The sequence below is a fragment of the Ranitomeya variabilis genome, chromosome 1, assembly GCF_051348905.1.
Source record: "Ranitomeya variabilis isolate aRanVar5 chromosome 1, aRanVar5.hap1, whole genome shotgun sequence".
NCBI classification, from domain to species: Eukaryota; Metazoa; Chordata; class Amphibia; order Anura; family Dendrobatidae; genus Ranitomeya; species Ranitomeya variabilis.
Genome location: NC_135232.1, coordinates 224,126,872 through 224,153,495, shown reverse-complemented (window position 1 = coordinate 224,153,495; position 26,624 = coordinate 224,126,872). Strand labels below are relative to the sequence as shown.

Below are 26,624 nucleotides of genomic sequence, written 5' to 3'. Positions count from 1 at the left end.
CAATTTGTAGGTTATTTATTAATCTTTCAGAAACATTAATTAAAATGCTAATTAGTTCTAACAAGGTTACTCCCTTGCATTGAAGAAACAAATGAGTGGTGTTCTGGCCACCAAATTCTTTTTGTATGGAAGTAAACATTATAATTGACTGGCAGAAGCTTTTATTAAACTCGAGTCATTATGTAGCCCTATAGTAAGCTTCTTGCTTTCAGTATCAAGTGAATAACATTCTATCAAATTAATTTTTATTTTGCATAACTACGTGGTTTTAAGCTCTGCAGTATAATCCAATGTAAATTCTTTTAACAGGTTTTTTGGACAGTAACATTGGCAGATATAAATCTCTAATTTGTGTGATTCAACCCATCCAAGTCAACATAGCGGCACAGACAGGTCAACCCCATTCAAGTGAATAAGGCTAATCTAAAGTATGAGAAACAGCAGCAAGGATCACTGACACAGTCAGGTGTGCTGTTATCTTTATTTAATTTACTTACAACAGCTATTGCCCTAACGTTGCTATTGTATGGATGAATGTGGATATATATATATATATATTTTCATGATTTTGCTCTTTTGTACACCAGGCTGCATATTAGTAATCTTATGTGCATATATACTACATCAGGGACCACTACTATTTTTGGTCTCCAGTAGCCAACCACCTACCAGTACCCATTACCTTATATTTTATCAGGGGATGTTATGCATGTCATTTTTTTGTGTGATTTTTATGTGGTTTTAATGGTCTGTCATTAGGTGTAATAAAGTTACATATCTTTTATACTTGAATTTTCCAGGTGTGCATGCCATATTGCATGGTATTTTTTTCTTCTTATCCTTACAGTTGTTTCATGCAGGACGCAGCACCCTCTTCTCAATTTTTGTCCTATTAGTAAGTGCACCCACTTTTCCGTGTTTACACCATCAGGGGTCACAGACGCAGTCCCGCCTGTCTGATTCCAGGGGCTCTGTCCTCATCAATTAGGGCATATCCTAAATGCATTTAATGGTCCTTTTTGGCAAACCTATAATTTCTAAAGTGCTTTAGCTGTAGTAAATGCAGCAATGACCCATTACCGTTAAGAACTACATTTGGTGCTGCATCGAGATCTGAACTACACCTCCTATTAAGCTTTTTTTAACCAAAAAGTTCTAAAACAAAGCACTTGAGGTAGGAATAGCTGCAAAACTAGTCATACATATACTTGTCTTAAAGAAGTGGAACATGACACCAGAAGTGTTCATATTTTCATAAAGACTTTTTCGACTGTGCACAGTGCATCCCTTCATCGCTCACTAAAGTCCACATGATCCACATTTCTGTAGGATTTAGTTTGTGAACAACCATTAGCCCTTTATACAAACATGGATCAAATGGATTAACAGGTTTACGGATACCAAAGGTTTTGAAACCAGCATGAAACTGTGGGGTCACATTCATTTTTTCAAGGCACATGCCTACAAAAACATCATCAATAGGGAAGAGTTCAGTGGTTTCAGCTGTGCCAAGAAGACGTTGGGTAGTCCTCCTAGACATCAAGTAGCCTCCTCCTCCAGCATATAAAGGATAATGGCTTTTATTGTACATTTCCTGCGGAATGAAATATTTTACTTTAGTATTTCTAATGGGAATTGCTTTGCTGATTACATCTCCAACAAAAAGATCTTGTTCTGGATCCATCTCCTGAAGAAACTCTACAATATTGTATGTATTAATGAATACATCATCATCACCTTTCAGGACAAAGCTGCTGTGTGAGCATCCTTCTGTGAACCATCTCAAGAAATTAAGCTCCTTAAGTGTAAGGTTAAAAAAATTGTCTGTAAAATTCCACTGGATGATATCATTAAACTCTCTGTGTTCATAAGAAATGAGCTGGGCCAGTGACTGAGCTGGTATACTGGCCTCAGTCTTGCCAAGCAAGAACACCAACTTAATCTTCTTGCCCTGAAATTCTTGCCTTTTCCCCCAGGTATTCCTTATAGCAATGCGCCGATCTATATTAATAGGAAGAGACTTTATGGCCAATAATAAAAAGGTATCTTTTTCACATCGCTTCGGCATGATAAGAGTGGAAAAGTTCCGGCAGTGCCTGTACATCAGGAACAAGCGATGCAGCTCAGGAAAGGTTGATGAAGCATTTAGCACGGATACATCAGGAGAACATTGGGTGATCTTTTGTAATGAAGGAGCCCAGAAGACAAATTCTTGTTTTTGTGTTTCTGCTTTTCTAGAGACAACAGGGTCTACCTCTGTTTTAGTGTCTTTGTAAAAGTAGATAAAAAGCCCAAATACTAACAAAGATAAGATATAGAGCACAAGATTTCGCAGCCGCAGAACCATCTCTGTGCACAGACTTCGGTATTTTCCTGTAAAATAAACAAAAATAGAAATGAGCCAAGCAAAAAAAAAATAAAAAAAATTTCTATAACCCACAAAATTGAATGTCTGAAGACAAGAACACAAAGCAACTAAAAACTGTGCAGCCACACAAGACTCAAGCCGCTGCAGCTTTCTGATAGATTGCTAAACATTGACAATGAATCAATAGCTCATTGTTAAAGGATGTGTGGTTTTGCGGATTTAATGTGGCTTTACAGTTTTCAGGCTGCCATGGGTGGCTGTATCTTAAATCGCTGTTCACATCTGCTTTGAACATCCGTCATTTTGATGAAAAGAAAAGCGATGCATGCAGCATAAAATCTGACAGAATTAGGCAGGGGCAACACGACGGCTTTGGTCACGACAAATGTCAAGCAACCAAAGTTTGCTCGGTGTCGCTGCTACATAACTACACAATACAAATGAATGGGGTCATACTGGGACCCTGAGGACACTGAAAAGCCAGTCACAAAAAAAAATCCAATGCGGTTGGACTTGGTCTACAGGTCCATCACTGACTAGCTGACAGTTTCAAAGTTACACTGCTGGGCACGAAGCTCTCAATGCTGGTTTTCCCTGCATAGAGGGATTACAATGGTCCTATACATTTCACTATACCCTATATGATCTCTATTAGAGGCTCCTCTATTACCATTACAGTTTACATGGAGTTGTCTAAAATGAGCTACACCTCAGCTTTGAAAATCCAGTATAGCATAGAAAGCAATTTCTTTTCAAGCAAGAAATTGTGTGTATAACTTCCAAATAAGCCAAGTGTCATCCAATTAAAAATAACAGAAAAGCATTACACAATCCTATAATAACCTTCCACAACTCGCCAATGATTTACTGCAAAAACTTTAACTTTTGAAACTATTAGGCCTTGTGCATATTGTGGACCCATAAATCATATTAATATAGCACCCTTAGATAACTTTGGGTATGCATTATAGCTAATTTCAAGCAAAAAGAAATAGTATTTATAAATATGTGTGAAAAATCTAAGAACAATCTTGCCATGTTTCACTACTTATAAGGGAGAATATAGTGCCTTATAGAGATACACCACTTTCTAAGAACGACAGCAGGTCACATTAAAGGAAATATCGCCATGATAAGAATAGGGGCTGTCCTGGGTCCAGTTAGACCTATCAAGTTGATCACATAACCAGTCTTCCAGCGACTGCTGGTTCCAAGAGTACATATTCCCTATTGTACTGTTGCTGCGCATATGTAGCAATCAAATAAGAAAACATTAAAAAAAAAGGATTGTGCACCCAAAGACAAACTAAGGCCGGTTTCACATTAGCGTTTTGAGGAGCTGCGGAGGGCTGTGGACTTCCTCAGTGAAGCCCCACCCTCGACCGCACCTCCGCCGCTAGCTCCGCCTACTTCTGCATGCGGCCTGCATACCTATCTTTAAACATTAGGTACGCAGGTCATGCGGCTGTATGCGGATGCTTCCGCATGCGTCGTTTTGACGATGCAGCGACCAGCGTAGGACGCAGCTGGTAGCAATTTCTTTTTTTCTCCGCATCGTCAAAACGACGCATGCGGAAGCATCCACATACAGCCGCACGACCTGCGTACCTAATGTTAAAGATAGGTACGCAGGCCGCATGCAGAAGTAGGCGGAGCTAGCGGTGGAGGTGCGGCCGAGAGCGGGGCTTCATGGAGGAAGTCCGCAGCCCCTCAAAACGCTAGTGTGAAACTAGCCTTAGAGAAAACAGTGCAGCTTGCCAAAAAATAACAGAGTGTAATATACACACTGTGAGGATTCCACTCTGCTATCCAGTCCAAGAAGTCATCTCATGACAGCAGGTATGTGATATCACGCGCTGTTCGCATTCATCAAGCTGCACTGCTTGCCAAAAGTTTGCCCTGAGGTGGAAAGCCCCTTTAAAATATTGTTTTTGCCTTTTCTGCTGGGTATATGACAGTCCCTGATACAACACTCGAGAAAACAACTCCCCATATCACTATAAAAATTAAAAACAATGCACTTTTACCTTCAGAAACGCATAGTTTAGTTAAAAACATTTCTTTTAATCCCCTGCCACACCATGCCATTTGACCCAGAGCTAGTCTCAGTCTGTAGTGCTTAGAGATGTAATGTGCTGTTGCTGTATCAGCAGGTAATCAGAAAGTCAGCACTGTATGGGTTTGTCGATCCACTAACATGTAATGAGGTCTGTGTAATATGTCATTCATGGGTAAAGGTTAGTGATGAGCGAGTATACTCGTTACTCGAGATTTCCTGAGCATGCTCGGGTGTCCTCCAAGTATTTTTTAGTGCTCAGAGATTTAGTTTTCATCGCCGCAGCTGAATGATTTACATCTGTTAGCCAGCTTGATTACATGTGGGGATTCCCTAGCAACCAGGCAACCCCCACACGTACTTATGCTGGCTAGCAGCTGTAAATCATGCAGCTGCGTCAACAAAAACTAAATCTCTGAGCACTAAAAAATACTCAAGAGACCCCCCGAGCATGCTCGGGAAATCTCGAGCAACAAGTGTACTCGCTCATCACTAGTAAAGGTTCTTTTTTATATAAAGTCAGGGGGGAAAAAATCTAAACAATTACAGATACTTTGATTTTAACTCTGGCTGTGGTGCAGCATTGAGCCACACTAAAGGACAAATATAAAACCTAGTTAACATTCTGCCATTTGATTGCATACATACCTGTTACGCTAATGCCAGTTTCTCATGCCTTTCCCCTTGTCTTGACTATAAAGTGCAATTCTGTAACAGAACACAATGAAGCTTGGTGAACAGTAATCAGAATGGTTATTAAGGTTTTCCTAATGTTACTGGATTGCAAGATTTTGTAAAACAAAAAGTCTATATGAAATGCATAGGTTTAGTGAACTAATGTACACTATATAAATACTTTTCCCTAAAATGAATTCATGCCACCTCTCTATGACAAGCATATTACAATATGAGCATGTTTCATATATAAAGGGACAAGTACAGAAAATGGCAAAATGTTTTCTCTCCTTGCAGTAAAACATCACGTTTTTTCATTCAATAAATCTGTCTGGGAAATTTTTTTTTTATTATTCATTCATGGGCTTCATCCAGCAAACTTAAAGGGTATCCTCTCTCCAGAAAGCATGTTTTCAACTCTGTAATCTGTTTATTAAGAATATCTTCATTGTTAATTTTACGCAATGTCAACATCTGACTATAGGGAAGTCCTTTTTTAGTATGCCACGGGTGAGAACTTTTATAATGGAGGATATTATTAGTTGCCGTTTGTTTTCTAAACACTTCTGTTTTCAGTTCTCTATTTAGCACTTGGATCTTAACGTCTAAAAATTCCAAACTTTTTCCTCCAAACAAGTAGGTAAAGCGCATATTGTAAAAAATAACCTCATTTAAATACCTGACAAAGTTTACAAAATCCCCCTCAGAGCCGTCCCAAATAATAAATATGTCATCCACAAAACGTAAGTAAGTATAGAGAGGTTTAAGAAATGGATTAGACAAGGATCTAATATGATGCTCTTTAAATCTGGCTAGAAACAAATTAGCAAATACACAAGACACAGAAGTGCCCATAGCTGTACCGACTTGTTGAAGGTCCCACTTGTCTAAGAATTTTAAGACATTGTGTGTTAATACAAAGTCTAGCGCTTCAATTACGAAAGAAATAAACTCTTGCAATTTGTCAGTATTCAAAAGGATCTCCTTTGTCGCTGAAATACCAATGTCATGGGGAATACGTGTGTAGAGGCTTTCTACATCAATTGAAACAAGAGAAAAATTGGGCTGCCATTCGACGTTTTTCAATAATTTCAAAAGATCTCCAGAATCCTTCACAAATGACGGTATGGATTTAAGCAACGGTTTTAAAAGCCAGTCTACATACTGACATAAGGGCTCAGTTAAAGAATTCCTGCCAGATATAAAATTGGACTACCAGGAGGCTCTGTAAGGGATTTATGAACCTTAGGGAGGTTATACCAATAAGAGATTTCAGGCGACTCAGGCAATAGTTTTTCAGCTTTCTTTTTAGACAAGATTCCTTTTTCCACATAATTTCTAAGAAGGGAGCGGAATTTATCTTTATATTTCTGAAGGGGATTCTTATCAAGAATACAATACGTATTTGAATCATTTAAATTGACCTTAAGCTTCAGATATATACCATAATAATCTTTATCCAACAAAACTAAATTGCCCCTTCTCAGCTCTCCTAAATATTATATCGTCCCAATTTCTCATTTCATTTAATGCTTTTATTTCAATATCTTTAAGATTTTTTCTAGGTGTGGGATAAATCAATGCTTCTGTATCTTTAATTACCATTTCATGAAATAAAGCAATATTATTTCCAGGAGATGTTGGTGGCATGTAGTTTGATTTCCCTCCCTGTAAAAAAGGTTTTTGAGAATCCATAGTGTCCTTACATCACCAAGGAAGTTAGGATCATAGTCTGCTTTCAACATAAAGCCTAATAGTCCCAAAGTCACTGGGTTTTCACCCTCATAACAAGAAAATGCATCAGATGATGCCACATCAGCGAAAAAAATGTTCAAGTACAATTTTCTAATGCTCTTAACTCAATTCTAAAGTCAATAGTCAAAATGTTCAGGGATACAAAAATTAAGACCCTTAGATAAAACTTGGATATGGTCCTTAGTAAGCTGGCGTTTAGTTAGATTATTTGAAATGGTTCATTCGGAATTATTATTTCCTCCATGATACCCGTTTCAGTTTTTTCCCTTGCTCTGCTGTTTTTTCGACCTCTTTATGTCTTCAACCTAAAAGGGACAGTTGCAGCTGAAACAGAGGGAGAAGCATTCATATTTAATTCCCCTCGTTCCTCTGTGGGACTTGAATCAGAAGTCTATCCATCAAAATTCTGTTTCTCTTTATTTATATTTTTAACTTTTCGATTTTTATTCTGAGAAAAACGTTTCCTGTCCCAGGAGAATATGTTATTGGTTTCATAATCATTTTTATCTCGCAAAAATGTATCTTTCTTCTTTTGTTTAATTTCTATTTGCATAAAGACTAGTTTTTTGTCAAGTTTTTTCCAAAAAAAATATAAAAATCACAAACTGACTGAGTTAGACGAGATCGAAGTTCTGATTTAGCTTTATTTAATTGTTCACTCAGCACGCTATATTCCTGTTCGTTTTTCTCTGCTACCAACTGTAATAAATTATAAGCATGTTGTAGGAGAACTTCTTCCCATACTCTCTGGAAAATAGGGTCGTCTTAGAACAGTGAAATTTCTTTATAGGTTCGTAAGCCTCTTGGTACTCTATTACAATCCATATTAGATTTTAAGGATTTGACAGTCCAAAAAAGATGAATCTCTCTTTCAGCTAAACTCTGAATCCTAGATTCAAGTGTTTTAGTGCTGCTGATAATCTGTAGCTCTTCTTTTGAATTGCACGCTGCAAATAATTAAAAAATTCTCCTTCTGTTTTAAGCATAGTCCTATGGATAAGTTTGTTCATGCTGCTATTAGAAAAAATTGGCACCTTATTAATTTAGATAAAGTTTTTCAACAAATGGGTACGTTAATTCCACAATTTGCATATAAGAGAACTCATAACATAGGTGATCTACCGGTGCATAATCGTCTTCTTCCTTCTGAGAAGAATTGGTTGCGCTCTAATTTACCAAAAGGTAATCATAAATGTGGACCTTGTAAATATTGTCATTTGCATTTAACATCCAATCCCATACAGTTTGGTTATATTAAGCATGTGGTACATAATTATATTTCATGACAAACCAAAGGTGTAGTTTATATTTTATTCTGTCCATGTCGCTAATTTTATATACTGTAGGTAAAACAATCAGACCGCTGACTACGCGGTTTAGTGAGCATTATCCCTTCATTGCTACAGGCAAGGGATCGCTACGGCTTATTAAACATATTCAGGAAAAGCCAGTGGCGTAACTACAAATTGAGGGGCCCCGATGCGAACTTTCAAATGGGCCCCCCCCCGCGCCAAAATATTTCCCACCGAAATTCACATTTTCCCTATTCATTTCGCACACTATAGTTTTGTTGCTTTGTTGTATAGTCTGACCTAATACTGCCCTGTAATCGCTGAGAAAAATGATTTTATAACTAACAAGTCCCTATACTAATTATGGTGATGTCTTCGGAAGTGCAGACTCTGGGCGTTCATGTCCTTCCTCGCTCTAATTCCAAGCGCACTCCCGGCGTTTGAAATCTGTGTGCTGTTTCTTCCTGGTATGACGCTGCAGTGCGTCATTTCCGGACCTGTGCAGTGTGGGGGTGTATTGGTCGGCTCCGGAGCATACGCACTGCACATTCTGACGCTGGCGAGTACACCCAATACTCCCCCACAGTGCACATGCTGGGCTCTGCCCACAGCCGTGTACCATTCTTCCCGACTCGGAAATTTATAGCCCGTACACACGCGGCTTCGCTCCGTGAACCCCGTACACACACGGCTCCGCTCCTTACACCCGCGGATCTGCTCCGTGCACCTCACACACACCACTCCGTACACACACGGCTCAGCTTCGTACACTCCATACACACACGGCTCCGCTCCGTCCACAAGCGGCTCCGCTCCATACACCTCGTAACACGCTGCACTACTCCATACACCCCATACATACACGACTCCGCTCAACTCTTTCACACTCGGCTCAGCTTTGTACACCTCGTACACACCTGACTCCGCTCCGTACACCTCGTACACATTGCTCCACTACACACACACAGCTCCGCTCTGTACACCTTGTACACACACGGCTCTGCTACATCCACACTATAAACCCCTCCTGACCCCACACAAACTTCCCCTCATTCAGCACCATGACAATCAGCACAGCAGAGTCCTGCATACAATTAATTGAGACATCAGTAGGTTAAGTGTTTTTGAATATCCATATTGAATCAGGAGCCCCATATAATCCTGCATAAAGGTTAATAATGGCCCCATAAGATGCTCTGTAGACACATTTGCCCAATATAGTGCTGCAGAAACGTTGATTATGGCCCCATAAGATGCTCCATAAAGATATTTGCGCCATATAGTGCAGCAGAAACGTTGATTATGGCCCCATAAGATGCTCCATAAAGATATTTGCCCCATATAGTGCTGCAGAAACATTGATTATGGCCCCATAAGATGCTCCATAGAGACATTTGCCCCATATAGTGCTGCACAAACGTTATGGCCCCATACAGACACTTGCCCCGTTATATTGCTGCACAAACAATTATGGCCCCATAAGATGCTCTATACAGACGCTTGCCCCATATAGTGCTGCACAAACGTTATGGCCCCATAGATGCTCCATACAGACACTTGCCCCATATAATGTTGCACAATTGTTATGGCCCCATATATGCTCCATACAGACACTTGCCCCATTATAGTGCTGCACAAATGTTATGGCCCCATATACAGGTCCTTCTCAAAAAATTAGCATATAGTGTTAAATTTCATTATTTACCATAATGTAATGATTACAATTAAACTTTCACATATTATAGATTCATTATCCACCAACTGAAATTTGTCAGGCCTTTTGTTTTAATACTGATGATTTTGGCCTACAACTCCTGATAACCCAAAAAACCTGTCTCAATAAATTAGCATATTTCACCCGTCCAATCAAATAAAAGTGTTTTTTAATAACAAACAAAAAAACCATCAAATAATAATGTTCAGTTATGCACTCAATACTTGGTCGGGAATCCTTTGGCAGAAATGACTGCTTCAATGCGACGTGGCATGGAGGCAATCAGCCTGTGACACTGCTGAGATGTTATGGAGGCCCAGGATGCTTCAATAGCGGCCTTAAGCTCATCCAGAGTGTTGGGTCTTGCGTCTCTCAACTTTCTCTTCACAATATCCCACAGATTCTCTATGGGGTTTAGGTCAGGAGAGTTGGCAGGCCAATTGAGCACAGTAATACCATGGTCAGTAAACCATTTACCAGTGGTTTTGGCACTGTGAGCAGGTGCCAGGTCGTGCTGAAAAATGAAATCTTCATCTCCATAAAGCATTTCAGCCGATGGAAGCATGAAGTGCTCCAAAATCTCCTGATAGCTAGCTGCATTGACCCTGCCCTTGATGAAACACAGTGGACCAACACCAGCAGCTGACATGGCACCCCACACCATCACTGACTGTGGGTACTTGACACTGGACTTCAGGCATTTTGGCATTTCCTTCTCCCCAGTCTTCCTCCAGACTCTGGCACCTTGATTTCCGAATGACATGCAAAATTTGCTTTCATCAGAAAAAAGTACTTGGGACCACTTGGCAACAGTCCAGTGCTGCTTCTCTGTAGCCCAGGTCAGGCGCTTCTGCCGCTGTTTATGGTTCAAAAGTGGCTTTACCTGGGGAATGCGGCACCTGTAGCCTATTTCCTGCACACGCCTGTGCACGGTGGCTCTGGATGTTTCCACACCAGACTCAGTCCACTGCTTCCTCAGGTTCCCCAAGGTCTGGAATCGGTCCTTCTCCACAATCTTCCTCAGGGTCCGGTCACCTCTTCTCGTTGTACAGCGTTTTCTGCCACATTGTTTCCTTCCAACAGACTTACCATTGAGGTGCCTTGATACAGCACTCTGGGAACAGCCTATTTGTTGAGAAATTTCTTTCTGGGTCTTACCCTCTTGCTTGAGGGTGTCAATGATGGCCTTCTTGACATCTGTCAGGTCGCTAGTCTTACCCATGATGGGGGTTTTGAGTAATGAACCAGGCAGGGAGTTTTTAAAAGCCTCAGGTATCTTTTGCATGTGTTTAGAGTTAATTAGTTGATTCAGAAGATTAGGGTAATAGGTCGTTTAGAGAACCTTTTCTTGATATGCTAATTTATTGAGACAGGTTTTTTGGGTTATCAGGAGTTGTATGCCAAAATCATCAGTATTAAAACAATAAAAGACCTGACAAATTTCAGTTGGTGGATAATGAATCTATAATATATGAAAGTTTAATTCTAATCATTACATTATGGTAAATAATGAAATGTAACACTATATGCTAATTTTTTGAGAAGGACCTGTATGCTCCATACAGACACTTGCCCCATTATAGTGCTGCACAAATTTTATGGTATGGTATGTTATGTTAGGTTATGTTAAGATGCTCCACACAGATATTTGCCCCATTTGCTGTTGCTGCGATAAAAAAAAACAAAAAAACCACATACTCACCTCTCCGTCGCTCAGGCCCCCGACACTTTCAATATTCACCTACAGGCTGCTCCTCGTTCCAGCCGCCACTCCATCTTCCGCCTCCTCCGCACTGACGCTCAGGCAGAGGCGCGCACTAACTATGTCACCGCGCCCTCTGACCTCAGCGTCACTGTGCAGAAGAGCGGCGGCTGGAACGATGAGAGGTGAATATCGCGCTGCGCTCCCCCTCCCCGTTATACTCAACTGCTCCTGGCGCGGTGCAGTCCCTGGTTTCCCAGCGCTGCTGCTTCTTCCTGTACTGAGCGGTCACCGTTACCGCTCATTACAGTAATGAATATGTGGCTCCACCCCTATGGGAGGTGGAGCCGCATATTCATTACTGTAATGAGCGGTACCATGTGACCGCTCAGTACAGGAAGAAGCTGGGGCGCCGGGCAGCCAGGGACCTGCAGGGACCGTGCCAGGAGTAGGTGAGTATAATTAGACAGCCCCCGCTCCCTGGCCCTGAAAACCCCTGGATACGCCACTGGGCGGGCCCCTAAGCACTCCGGGCCCAGTCGCAGCTGCGACCCCTGCGTCCGCGGTTGTTACGCCCCTGGGAAAAGCATAATGCTAGTCCAGAATCTTTAAGGTTTGCAGGCATTGAGAAAATGGATTATCCACCACAAGTAGGTAATTATGACAAAATTCTATTGAGACAAGAAGCTCGCTGGATCTTAAGAACTAATGCACAAGGTCCACTTGGTTTGAATGAGGGAATTGATCTCTCGGTTTTTCTATGAATATGTTATAAAGATATGTTTACATATACTTATTCTAATGTTATATATTCTGTTTACTAACATATGCAGAGTACAAATGTTATCATGATAGGCTTTATATGTGTTAATGTTTATTGTAACTCTGCACAGCAGTCCTCTCCTTCCCCCGCATGTCTCACACGTCCTGTATGTCTAAATTCTGTCCATGGCACATATGTGAATAAAGGACTGTTGGATTTTTCTTCATGCCTGGTGAGTGCTACACTTTTTTCTTCATACTGATCACTCAGATTTGCCCTGAATTCATGTAAGCACCAATACCTGCTGTTACTCTGATCCACATAAATCTGAACTCCGTGGTAGAGTCTGATAAGTGGTGATTTGTGTACCCTAGTGCCGTTCACGTTTTTTTCTTCTTTGCTTTTATTTATTTATTTTTAACAGTTTTTCTTCGGTGATTGTTACATATGAAAAAATTAATTACAGCACTTCTCCTATACATTGCACTGTTAATCACGGACTGCCCACTGAAGGTATCCATATCCTGTCTGTGATTTACACAGACCCATAGACTTGTACTGGTAACTTTGCTCCGTGGATCAAAAACAGACATGTCTCAGTGTTTTTGTTTTTAAAAGACATACATTCCAACTTTTATAATGGGTAAGGCATGTGTTCTGTCCATGAAAACAACAAAACATATGCCTGAAAAAATGGATGTCTGAATGAAGCCTCATTACCTTTCAAACCGATTTGGCCAATTTCATAAAGCTCATTCATATAGTCTGAAATGGCTTGTTCTATGAATATTCTGATCTAATGGAGATCTTTTGGAGTTTGGGGTCCAAGGCAACATTCCAGTTTTATGGAGTTACAGAAAGTTAGAAATTGTACTAATATACTTTTGGCCTGATTCATCAAGCAGTTGCTTCCAGAATTACAAAAATTGTGTGCAAATTGAGGTTGCACAAATATATTGGGTCTTTTTGGTGTTTTCACACCAGTCCTGGTCAGCTCTACAAACATTTAGAAAAGCGTGTTGCACTCAGGCAAGACAGGATGTGGTCAAGCTGGTGACAAATGCATAATTTACTTTGCGCCTCCTCCAGCGGCCATTTTCCTGAAGCCCATTGAAGGCAAATCAATGGAAAAATTGCATGGACTCCGCTCAACGCCCGCATTTTCTGGCAGTCCAGGGCCCGCAGCGCCAGGACAACCCTCCTACCACCCCAAGACTCACAGCATCACCCCACTCCTGCCACCGACCACTGTTTGCAGCAGCAACCTTGCCGCCTGTGACCCCACTCCACAGCAGTCGCCCCCAGGTAAGCTACCGTAAAAATGAACTATAAGTCGCATCACCATTTTATTTTATTTATTTTTTTTAAAAGTCCCTTTCTGTGTGTCATCAGTGTGCATTTGGTCTGTGTTGCTGATAAACTGACATGCCTGTGGGTTTTTCTCAGTCTGTGTGAAAAACCCTGACATGTGCGCACAACCACTGAATTAATGGGTGTGCGAGTGTCTGTATTGGCGACTCAAAAAACAGACCGCATACAGACACAAAAAATGGACACGTGAAGGGGGCCTTACACAGTATGCACCAGGGGCACATATACACAATTAGCACAGGAATTTTTCTTTAACACATTCAATTGTGGAACTTATTTTTGTTCCAAGATCTATTAATTTAATGTACCTTGTTCCTGGGAAAACCCCTTTAAATTCTCAGAGAAGCATTGCATGACTTATAAACATCTCCTTGTGCCAGCTTGGCACTCTCCACAATGAGAAACATTTCCCCGTAGACCCAATGCAAGCTCCGAAAATAGGCTTTTTCTTCATTTGCATTTTTTTTCCACTACCTTTCTAATTTAACTATGGTAGATCCATCTTCCCGGTTTTTGTTTACCACGGTCATCAAATCAGTGCCTGCCGTGGTAACTTATTTTACTGGTGTCCCACTCAAGAGCAAAAAAAAAAAAAGGGGCATGGTATAATAAATGAACCTTTAAAATGTTTGCTTATTTAAAGGTTCATTTATTATTCCATGCCCCTCTTTTTTTTGCCGTTTGTGCATATATTTGTGTTTCTTCAGATTATTTGTTATACCATACTTTAGAAAGGGACCTAAGAAGTCCCAAAAGCTTGCTGTGCAACATCATTTATGTTAGCCATTACACTGTGTTGTAAATTATTATGCAAATAATATTTCCTCATATTTTCTCTAAATTACCTATCTGAATTGCAGTCATTGTTATTTTCCAGTCATCTACTATTCTAGTATAATTGCAATGTTTTGGAACAAACTGCCTATGAAAACAGTATCTTTTAAAAAAAAATAAACACTCAAAATGCATGTTCCAAATTATTATGCACAGCAGAGTTTTCAACCTTTTTTTTTTTTTTATTTTGAACAAAAAAAATGGTCAATTGTGAAGTTATAAGCATTATCAGCTTATTACAAAATGAAATCAAACAGTTTTCAAGTGAAAACTTTATTCTAGGTGATGTTACATTTGCACATAGGACCCCTTGTTCGAAAGAAGCTTCTGAACTCTCTTGTCCATTGAATTTGTCAGTTTTTGGATGGTTTCTGCTTCAGTTGTTTTTCATGTGGACAGAATACCCTCCCAGAGCTGTTGCTTAGATGTGAACTGCCTCCCGCCATCATAGACACTCCTTTTGATGATGCTCCAGAGGTTCTCAATGGGGTTGAGGTCAGGGGAAGATGGTGGCCACACCATAAGTTTGTCCTCTTTTATGCCCATAGCAGCCAGAGATGCAGATGTGTTTTCTGCAGCATGAGACGGTGCATTATCATGCATGAAAATGATCTTGCTGCGGAAAGCACGGTTCTTCCTCTTGAACCATGGCAGGAAGTGTTGTTTTAGAAACTCCACATAGATTATGGAGTTCATCTTTACCCCTTCAGGGATCATAAAGGGGCCGACAAGCTCTCTCCCCATGATTCCAGCCCAAAACATTACTCCACCTCCTCCTTGTTGGCGCCTTAGCTGTGTTTTCATGGGGTGTCCATCAACCAGCCATCCTCCACTCCATCCATCTGGACCATTGAATGTTGCACGGCACTTACCGGTGAACAAAACAATTTGGAAGTCAGTCTTCATGTATCGTTTGGCCCACTGGAGCCGTTTCTGCTTGTGTGCAGTGGATAGAGGTGGTCGACAGGATGGCTTACGCACAGCTGTAAACCTCTGAAGGACCCTGTTCTGGGGACGTTTGAGGCACCAGCAGCTTCAAAAACTTGTCTGCTGCTATGACAAGGCATTTTTGCAGCTGCTCTTTTAACCTTACACAATTGCCTGTTGGAAAGAGGCCTCAATTTTTCCTTATCAGCACGCCCACGTGTGTGCTGGGAATCAGCTACATACTTCTTGATTGTGTGACGATCACAATGAAGAGTCTTGGCAATGTTGATTGTAGTCATGCCTTGACCTAAATACCCTACAATTTGTTGCTTCTCAGCAGCCAACACATCCTTTTTCTTTCCCATTTTGGCAAAAAATGTAGGCTGCTTAATAATGTGGAACAGCCTTCTTAAGTAGTCTTGCCTTTATTTGGACACACCTCCCAAACTAATTTGCACAGGTATCTGCAATTGCTTTCAGTGATGTAAAGAGCCCTGACACACATCACTATCAATGAGTTTAAATGATAAAAAAAAAATTCTAACCTTATCACTCCTAAACTCTTTGTGCATAATAATTTGGAACACAGTGTAAAAGGTATAACTACAAGATTATCTTGTTTTTCACACTGACTCAGAGCAAAGACATGATGCCTTGTGACCACTGTGGGCAATGACTGAGTGCAGCAGTCATCTGCTAGCCAATCACAGGTAAACAATAACTTAGATACCTCCCCTAGACTTAGGGTATGTGCACACGTCAGGATTTCTTGCAGAAATTTCCTGAAGAAAACCGGAAATTTTCTGCAAGAAATCCGCATTTTTTTCTGCGGTTTTTTTCCCGTTTTTTTCGCTTTTTTTAAGCATTTTGCAAGCGAAATTAGCTTGCAGAATGCTAAAGTTTTCCAAGCGATCTGTAGCATCGCTTGGAAAACTGACAGGTTGGTTACACTTGTCATAGTGTTTGACAAGTGTGACCAACTTTTTACTATAGATGCTGCCTATGCAGCATCTATAGTAAAAGATAGAATGTTTAAAAATAATTTAAAAAAATTAAAAAAATGGTTATACTCACCTGCAGACAGCGGATCTCCTCAGCGGCGTCCGTTCCTATAGATGCTGTGTGTGTGCAGGACCTTCCATGACGTCGCGGTCACGTGAGCGGTCACATGAGCGATCTCACGACCAATCACAAGACCGCGACGTCATCGCAGGTCCTTCACCGCACACCAGCTATAGGAACCGAAGCGGCAGCATGCACCGGAGAGGCGGGAAGACTCCGGAGGCCATCGAAGGCGAGTATATCACTATTTTTTATTTTAATTCCTTTTTTTTGACCAATTACCGTATATACTCGAGTATAAGCCGACCCGAGTATAAGCCGACCCCCCTAATTTTGCCACAAAAAACTGGGAAAACTTATTGACTCGAGTATAAGCCTAGGGTGGAAAATGCAACAGCTACCGGTGAATTTCAAAAATAAAAATAGATGCTCCATACTGTTCATTATGGCCCCATAGCTGTGCCATATAGTGCTCTGCACCATTATTGCCCCATAGCTGTGCCATATAGTGCTCTGCACCATTATTGCCCCATAGCTGTGCCATACAGTGCTCTGCACCATTACTGCCCCATAGCTGTGCCATATAGTGCTCTGCACCATTATTGCCCCATAGCTGTGCCATACAGTGCTCTGCACCATTACTGCCCCATAGCTGTGCCATATAGTGCTCTGCACCATTATTGCCCCATAGCTGTGCCATACAGTGCTCTGCACCATTACTGCCCCATAGCTGTGCCATATAGTGCTCTGCACCATTATTGCCCCATAGCTGTGCCATACAGTGCTCTGCACCATTACTGCCCCATAGCTGTGCCATATAGTGCTCTGCACCATTACTGCCCCATAGCTGTGCCATATAGTGCTCTGCACCATTACTGCCCCATAGCTGTGCCATACAGTGCTCTGCACCATTACTGCCCCATAGCTGTGCCATATAGTGCTCTGCACCATTACTGCCCCATAGCTGTGCCATATAGTGCTCTGCACCATTACTGCCCCATAGCTGTGCCATACAGTGCTCTGCACCATTATTGCCCCATAGCTGTGCCATATAGTGCTCTGCACCATTCATTATTGCCCCATAGCTGTGCCATATAGTGCTCTGCACCATTACTGCCCCATAGCTGTGCCATACAGTGCTCTGCACCATTACTGCCCCATAGCTGTGCCATACAGTGCTCTGCACCATTGCCCCATAGCTCTGCCATATAGTGCTCTGCACCGTCCATTATTGCCCCATAGCTGTGCTGCTGCTGCTGCAATAAAAATAATAAAACACATACTCACCTGTCTTGCTTGCAGCTTCTCGGCGCCATCTTCCCGGCGTCTCCCTGCACTGACTGATCAGGCAGAGGGCGGCGCGCACACTATATGCGTCATCGCGCCCTCTGCCTGCAGTCAGTGAGGAGAGAGAGACGCCGGGAAGATGGAGACAGCGCCCGGCGTGTGGAACCAGGACAGGTGAATATGACATACTTACCTGCTCCCGGCGTCCCGCTCCTTCCCCCTGCCTGTGTTCGGTGCCGCAGCCTCTTCCTCTGTCAGCGGTCACCGGCACCGCTTCATTAGAGAAATGAATAGGCGGCTCCGCCCCTATGGGAGGTGGAGCAGCCTATTCATTTCTCTAATGAGCGGTCCCACGTGACCGCTCAGGGGAAGAGGCTGCTGCACCCGGAGACCGTGGGACGGGCAGGGGGAGCGACAGGATCGCCGGGACTAGGTAAGTATGCCTCAGCGCCCTCTCCCCCTCACCCGCCGACCCTGCCACAGACCGTGACTCGAGTATAAGCCGAGGGGGCACTTTCAGCCCAAAAATTTGGGCTGAAAATCTCGGCTTATACTCGAGTATATACGGTATATGGTGCCCAGTCCGTGGAGGAGAGTCTCCTCTCCTCCACCCTGGGTACCAACCGCACATGATCCGCTTACTTCCCGCATGGTGTGCACAGCCCCGTGAGGGAAGTAAGCAGATCAATGCATTCCTATGTGTGCGGAATCCCTGCAATTCCGCATTTTTAATTAACATGTTGCTTTTTTTTCCGCGATGCGATTTTTTCGTGGAAAAAAATGCAACATTTGCACAAAAAATGCGGAATACACTGTAAATAATAGGAGGCATATGTTCGCTATAAAAACGTGATAAAAACGCCAAAAAAAGCTAAAAAACGCAAAAAAAACCGCAAAAAATACTGAACGTGTGCACATACCCTTAGTGTTGGATCACAAGGAAAAAAGGTGATTTTTTTTTTCAGAACATTTGGAAAGGTCATTTAACCACTTAGTCTAAGGGTGTATTTATAGAAGTTTTTCCTTCACAGAAAGTGATAGCATATTTCTAGCACTGCTAGTGGTGAAACCATCTTATAAATTAAATTCATCATTTAGTTCCGCCACTGGCATCCTCACCCCTGCAAGTCCCACCACAATGAGTCTTTGTGACATCAGCTTGTTACATTACAGCTTGTTTCATTTAGATAAAGAAATGTATTTATTGGAATAATATATATATATTTTTTTTTTTTTTACTTTGACCCAGTGTGGGACATCACAGAATAGTGTCAGATCGCTGTTCTGACACACTGCAAAGCACTGTGTCAGATCAGCGATCTGACAGGCAGTGCTCCAGGCTTGCCGCACCTACTCTGAGCAGGCACTTGCAAGCCACCTCCCTGCATGACCTGGAAAGAACCCAGCGGCCATTTTGGATCCGGGGCCTGCAGGGAGGAGGACGTAGGAGACCCTCTGAACAACACGATCACATCGTGTTGTTCCGAGGGTCTCAGGGAAGCACGCAGGGAGCCCCCCCTCCCTGCGCAATGCTTCCCTATGCCGCCGGAATGCATTCTGTAATGCTGTAGATAAGCCCCTGATGTATCCTGAAAGATGAGAAAAAGAGGTTAGATTATACTCACTCATTTTGGGGGTGACAGGTTCCCTTTAATATGCTATCAAATTAAGATCATGGGAGCCCAGCGGATGCAGTAGTAAATGGTGCAGCCTATCTTCAGGATTGAGATTTTCTCTCCAGACATCTCACTCACAAATCTTTTAATCATGCGAGTTTTGTAAGAGTTAGGAACGATCAGTTCCCCTTCAGTTTTAGAGAAGTGACACGCTCTTACAGATAATAACCTATCAGTTGAATTAGATCATTTACTAATACTGGAATGAAACGGTGAATATGTTATCGTAATATCATATACTGTACATTTAATAAGTTGCCTTGCTCTGCAATGAAGCCTGGAAAAGTTTGAACACCATGAAGTTTCTATACAAATACCCTTTGACAGATAACAATACTTATAAGGAACCATAACCATATTATGGTACCTAGCCACATTTGCAGATCTAGCAACAGTAGGCGAAAAATTAGCTGAGAACCTGGTCTCTGTAGTGATCACACATGAAAGAATAACACTAAACTTCTAAATAAGCTGCATTTACCAATGATCTGCAAATAAATATATCGTGTATGGTCAGTTTAAAGAGGTTATCAGGGAAGTTTATATTTATGGCCTATTGTTAGGATAGGTCAATATCTGATCGTGGGGGTGCGACACCCGGCACATCTGTGTTAACTGTACTTTGAATCAATAGCTGGCAGATGTGCAGTATCCAGCAGTGGTTACTATGCATTGACTGACATGTGCAGCTCTGCAACTCAGCACATACGGCTGCCGCCGGTTCCGGAAACAGCTAATTGGCGGGGGGTGTCGGGTGTCACACTCCTATGATCAGATATTGATAGCCTGTCATCAGGTCATCAATATAAAACTTCTCATATGTCGGGGTACCTTCACACTGACCAACTTTCCAACGATATCGCTAGCGATCCGTGACGTTGCAGCGTCCTGGATAGCGATATCGTTGTGTTTGACACGCAGCAGCGATCAGGATCCTGCTGTGACATCGTTGGTCGGAGCTAGAAGGCCAGCACCTTATTTCGTCGCTGGATCACCCGCTGACATCGCTGAGTCGGCGTGTGTGACGCCGATGCAGCGATGTCTTCACTGGTAACCAGGGTAAACATCGGGTTACTAAGCGCAGGGCCACGCTTAGTAACCCGATATTTACCCTGGTTACCATTGTAAATGTAAAAAAACCCAAACACTACATACTTACATTCCGGTGTCTGTCGCGTCCCCCGGCGTCCGCTTCCCTGCACTGTGTCAGCGCCGGCCGTAAAGCAGAGCACAGCGGTGATGTCACCGCTCTGCTTTCCGGCGGCGCTTACACAGGATGCAGGAGGAGTGCAGTGAAGCGGACGCCGGGGGACGTGACAGGCACCGGAATGTGAGTATGTGTTTTGGTTTTTTTTACATTTACAATGGTAACCAGGGTAAACATCGGGTTACTAAGCGTGGCCCTGCGCTTAGTAACCCGATGTTTACCCTGGTTACCCGGGGACTTCGGCATCGTTGGTCGCTGGAGAGCTGTCTGCGTGACAGCTCTCCAGCGACCACACAACGACGAAACAGCGACGCTGCAGCGATCGGCATCGTTGTCTGTATCGCTGCAGCGTCGCTTAATGTGACGGTACCTTTAGACAGCTATTTGCCTAATGAACGCTTGGACCACCGCTTTTGCAGCAATACACAGGAAAGCTCAGCTGTGCACTCCTGTGTTGTGTAGGAGAGAGCTGCCAGAGAGCTTGTCTCTGTGCCAAACAAAAGGATCAGATATTGTGTTTCAACAGGCCAGATCCCTTCTCCCCACCAACATCATTGCCAAGGAAAGAGTATGGAAGTCGCCATACTCAGGCTGTTAACCAATCATTCCGAATCACTTCGATATCGCCAGGTTCAGCCAACTGTAGTGTAATGTGTATGACGGTCTTTACTGTGGAAAGGTCACTGTTCGGATGACTTCCAGCCTGGCACTCTGTATCTTGTTTGCACACGTTGATACACACAAGATTAGTGTCTGCCTGAATGTGGCTGATCAATTGTACATGAAATCATTCGCACAAAGCAATCTGACCAACCTATTAGAAATGTTAAAGTCAGGGTTGTAGCTAAAGGCTCTCGTACACGAGACATGTGGACCGACAAACGGTTGTTTGTCGGCATAAAAAGACAAAATCTCATGCTGCACTGGTCATGTTGGGTTATTTGATACAGCCAATTCTTATGATCAGCTTTAAAAAAATGCAACGTGCCAGATTAGTCTTTTAAATAATAATGGGATCTGAGGGGCAAGGTTTCTCCTTTTGGAGAGTGACATGCCAGGTCTGGCATGCCAGTATGAGGAGACTTAAACGCCTTTCATGCTACTCTGAAAAATTAAATATGCAAATTCTGATTTATTCACACTGCGGGGCGGGATCTCGGGCAGCGCGGCCGCACAGGCGCAGTCAGCAAGATATCAAATTATGTCAGAAGACGGGCAGCGCTAACTGCGCATGCCCAAGGCATAAGATAACAGCGCAGGCACCTGGACAGTTGAAAACAACGCTGAGGAGGCGGCACCAAGAGGGCATGAGTGACGGCAGTGCTGCGTCTTTATTGGGTGGGGGGGTGGGGTGGGAGACCTGCCCCCAGGACTATTTCAAGGCATTTTGGACAAATTGCAAAATCGATTATTTCTGCAGTTACAGCACCAAGAACTAAAAGAGCCACCTTGTAAGAATGCAGCATTAGTGCTACACAAGGTGGCTCTTTTAGTTACAAACGCCTGGGGAGTGACAGGTTCCCTTTAACAAATAGAAAATCAGGAGCTCTGTAAAAACAAAACCACGGTCAGGTAGACCAACAAAAATATCCAAACTTCCAGAAAAATTGTTCGAGATGCAAAGAAAAACCCACAAATAACATCAGCTGAAATACAGGACTCTCTGAAAACTAGCAGTGGGGCTGTTTCAAGATGCACAATAAGGAGGCATTTGAAGAAAAATGGACTGTATGGTTGAGTCGCAAGAAGAAAACCATTACTGCGCAAATGCCACAAAGTATCTCACCTACAATATGCAAAACAGCACAGAGACAAGCCTCAAAACTTGTGGAACAAGGTAATTTGGAGTGATGAGCCCAAAATTGAACTTTTTGGCCACAACCATAAACGTTACATTTGGAAAGAGTTCAACAAGGCCTATGATGAGCTACAAAGCCACAGGAAACGTGGTCAAAGTTGAAGGAAAGATGAATACAGCACGTTACCAGCAAATACTGGAGGCAAATTTGCACTCATCAGCTAGGAAGCTGTGCATGGGACGTACTTGGACATTCCATCATGACAACGATCCAAAACACAAGGCCAAGTCAACCTGTCATTGGCTACAGCAGAACAAAGTGAAGGTTCTGGAGTGGCCATCTCAGTCTCCTGACCTTAATATCATTTAGCCACTCTGGGGAGATCTCAAGCACGCAGTTCATGCTAGGCAGCCCAGGAATTTAGAGGAACTGAAGGCTTTTTGCCAAGAAGAGTGGGCAGGTTTACTATCTGAGAAAATAAAGAACCTCATCAACAACTAACACAAATCAAGCTGTCATTGATGTTAGAGGGGGCAATACACGGTATTAAGAAATGGGGTAAGTGACCAGGGTCATTTGGTTGTTTTGGGTTGTCATTATGATTTAAAAAGATAAAACACAATAGTTTGACAATAAATGGCTTCAATCAACCACTAACCATGAGCGGAGAAAAAAATGTTGGTGTGAAAAAAAGGGCAAAGAAAGCAAAAATTCTGCGGGGTATGTAAACTTTTGAGCACAACTGTACAGCATTCCAAAATGTTTTAACACAGGGCTGAAAGATAGTGGTCGTAAGTGGTATGGGACAAACCTAGAGACAGGTTCCCTTTAAGGGAATGGGTGGACTGCATTACCAAGACAGGTTATCAAGCTTGAGGTTATTCAGTTTGGAAAAACGAAGTATTAGGAGTAATCTTATTACAATGTACAAATATACAAGGTGACTGTACAAAGATATTTCTAATGATCTTTGTATACCTACGACGGGGAAAAGGGGCACCAACTACACATAGAAGAATGGTTTAGTCATAATCACAAACGGCGATTCTTTAATGTAAGCGCAGTGAGACTATGGAACTCTGACATGATATTGTAATGGTTGATTAACTACAAACTACAAGGAGGACGTGTGCCCTTCTTGAACAATATCCAGGAAACTAGTCTGATTGCCGTATGTGGAGTCGGGAAGGAATTTTGTTTTTCCCTAAAGGGTAATTAGCACCTGCCTCATGTGGTTTTTATCTTCCTCTGAATCAACATGTTAGTTTATAGCTTTAACTCAATGGAGATGTCTTCTTTTATCCTTAAATCTATGAAACACTATCACTGACTATGATAAAACTGCAGCACAAGGGTATATTTCACACACTTCTACATCAAAAACTTCTCTGTGGGAAAAACGCTGCATAAATAACCCGTGTTTTTTATGCAATTTTTTTCCCCAGTCATTAGAATGGATGATAGACGCTGAAAAAATGATAAAAGAATTGACCTGCTGCAGATCTGAAACTGCTACAAATATGCAAGGAAAAAAAAAAGCAGCGTGTGCATGAGAGTTCAGAAATCTCATTCAATCTGCTGTGAAGGATATTCTACTAAAATAAGATACAAAGTAAAATAAGCAATTTACAACAACCTCAGCTTCCTGCACAATATTTCATGCCAGACTTATAAAATATTAATGTATCAGCAGTGTGCAGCATTTATACATGCATTTTAGTAACATTTTTCATTATACAGCATTTTCCCTGACTGTTTAGGATTACTGACCAGGAGCAGGATGACGGGTAAGAGGCGTAGGGCGAAAAGATTAAGTGGTAAGTGCAATCTGGACATTTAGGCCGAGTTCCCACAATGAGTATTTGGTGTGTTTTTTTATACAACAGATTTGCTCAGCTTTGATATAACTATTAGTAATATCAGGTGTTTTTATTTTTGCATTTCCTTTCTGAAAGCACAATAAAACCGCATAAGAGATTTGTATCTGTGGATTTCCCTCATGTCGTTCAAGTCTATGGAGAAAATCTGCAAATAAAACACATTTACAAAATGGCACTGCAGGTCATTTTATGCAACGTAAAAAAACAATAAAAAGCGCAGAGCACACACGATTTTTTTTTTTAACGTACACTAAATACTGATGGAGGGACCTTAGCGTTACACCTTTTTTCTCGGGTAGCACTTGCATCTAGTCAAGTCTATGGGGCTGTTCACATATCCAATGTTTTTGTGGACTGAGCGTGCAAAATTGCACAGACACGTCCGATACTGACCTGGGTTGTAGGATCAAAACTGGCAATACAAGTCTATGGGACTGTGAAATAGACGGCATTAGCGCGCGGTCCACTTTTCACCCACTGGTAGATAACGTGAAGGGACTTTTATTTTTTTCGCATCAGAAAAAAAACTGATAAAACTTGGCACAAAATCATTGATGAAGATAGGACCATTCTTCTGGTGCATGAAGAAAAACCATGGACGTCTGAATGAGGCCAACAGGATGGTGCCAAGTAATAAATGTCCGTGTAACCGCCATTGTGCGCCGGCGCGGTCTGGAGACCATCACGGTCTGGAGACCATCGCTCCCAGGTATTCTGACATTGGGCTCCCGTGGGACTGGTCTCCTGTCTGTCCAGGTTGCTCAGCGCTTGGCCCCCAATGACAGAGCGATGTCCCCCAATGGCAGAGCGATGTCGCCGTCTGGGGGGCGCGGGGTCACCCCATTTCCTTTACCCTTGTGCACTCGGGAAGATTTGATGATAGCTATGGAGCTGAATGAAGGTCATGTTGGTTGTCACCTCTTCTGACAGGATGATAGGAGCTGGTGGGAGAATGGCGAGTCTGCAGAGTTGCTGTGTATGAATGAGATATGTCCACACAGGCTCACACATAATGACGGACACACCTTACCTGGCCCGGCGAGGGTCGGCACCGGCGGGCACAGAGGCAGCCGTCCTGTCAGGTGACAGCCCCCGGAGCGCGGCTAGGAGCACGGGCGGCTGCTCCGCGTGTTCACCCCTCGTGCTGCCTCAGGAGATGGAGAACTTCCCAGGAGGCGGCCGGTTCTTAGACAGCAGTCACCGTGGAGAGGACGCCGTGTAACCCTCCCCTCCCCGCACCTCCTTGTATAGATGGAAGCGGCTCCTAGCAACGGCCGCCGCCCGGGAATCAGGGGCAGCACAAAGGCGCGGGCTTGTCTGACTGGAGAGGAGCTGCTGCCCTGCATGCTAAGAGGATAGAGGGCAAGTGGCTAGCAGAGGGGGCGAGCACCTGTCACAGAGGGCGGCATTGTAGCCGGGCTACGGTCAGCCCTCTCCGAGCCAGCTGTGTCTTTTACTATGGAAAAGGCGCCATTAATGTTAGAATGTTGCCATACCATAGGCTGTGTCCACACGGGTCTTATGGTCGCCAGTCTGGATGGACCCGAGCCATGGCACAGAGTCCGCATCTGCCGTGAGACACCGCACAATGTTCCCCGGGTCTGCATCAGGAAACAAGCAGGCGCCCTGACCGCGGGGAAAACAGTGCCGGCCTGTGTGTCCATTCACACGGGATGGACGGTGCAAGAGAATCAGCTGTGCTAGCCCATACACAGAGCAGACTAGTGTGTGTGTGTGTGTGTATATATATATAGCCCAGTGTGTGTGTGTGTGTGTGTGTGTGTATATATATATATATATATATATATCCCATATACAGAGCGGACTAGTGTGTGTGTGTGTGTGTGTGTGTGTGTGTGTGTGTGTGTGTGTGTGTGTGTGTGTGTGTGTATATATATATAGCCCATATACAGAGCAGACTAGTGTATATTATTATTATTTATTTATATAGCACCATTGATTCCATGGTGCTGTACATGAGAAGGAGTTACATACAAGTTACAGATATCACTTACAGTAAACAAACTAACAATGACAGACTGATACAGAGGGGCGAGGACCCTGCCCTTGCGGGCTTACATTCTACAGGATGGTGGGGATGGAGACAATAGGTTGGGGGTTGCAGGAGCTCTGGTGTTGGTGAGGCGGTAGCTCCGGTAGTGGTGAGGAGGCAGCGGGGTCAGTGCAGGCTGTAGGCTTTCCTGAAGAGATGAGTTTTCAGGTTCCGTCTGAAGGATCCGAATGTGGTTGATAGTC

General features: G+C 42.9%; 1 protein-coding gene across 2 annotated transcripts; it reads right to left on the bottom strand.

The window, feature by feature from the left end:
• B3GNT4 (UDP-GlcNAc:betaGal beta-1,3-N-acetylglucosaminyltransferase 4) lies at positions 1-25,838 on the bottom strand. 2 transcript variants are annotated; one of them, XM_077293142.1, is made up of 3 exons: positions 25,394-25,838; positions 5,073-5,132; positions 1-2,373 (listed from the first exon to the last, which is right to left on the bottom strand). In XM_077293142.1, exon 3 carries the CDS (start codon positions 2,345-2,347, stop codon positions 1,253-1,255), a length of 1,095 nt encoding a protein of 364 aa, XP_077149257.1. In that variant the 5' UTR covers positions 2,348-2,373; positions 5,073-5,132; positions 25,394-25,838; the 3' UTR covers positions 1-1,252. The 2 variants fall into 2 exon arrangements, with proteins under 2 accessions (XP_077149257.1, XP_077149256.1); XM_077293141.1 differs by having other exon boundaries at positions 25,399-25,838.
• Between the last annotated feature and the right edge of the window lie 786 nt (positions 25,839-26,624).

Excerpts from the sequence above, each read along its gene's own strand:
- B3GNT4 (XM_077293142.1), bottom strand. The coding sequence starts at position 2,347 with ATGGTTCTGCGGCTGCGAAATCTTGTGCTCTATATCTTATCTTTGTTA.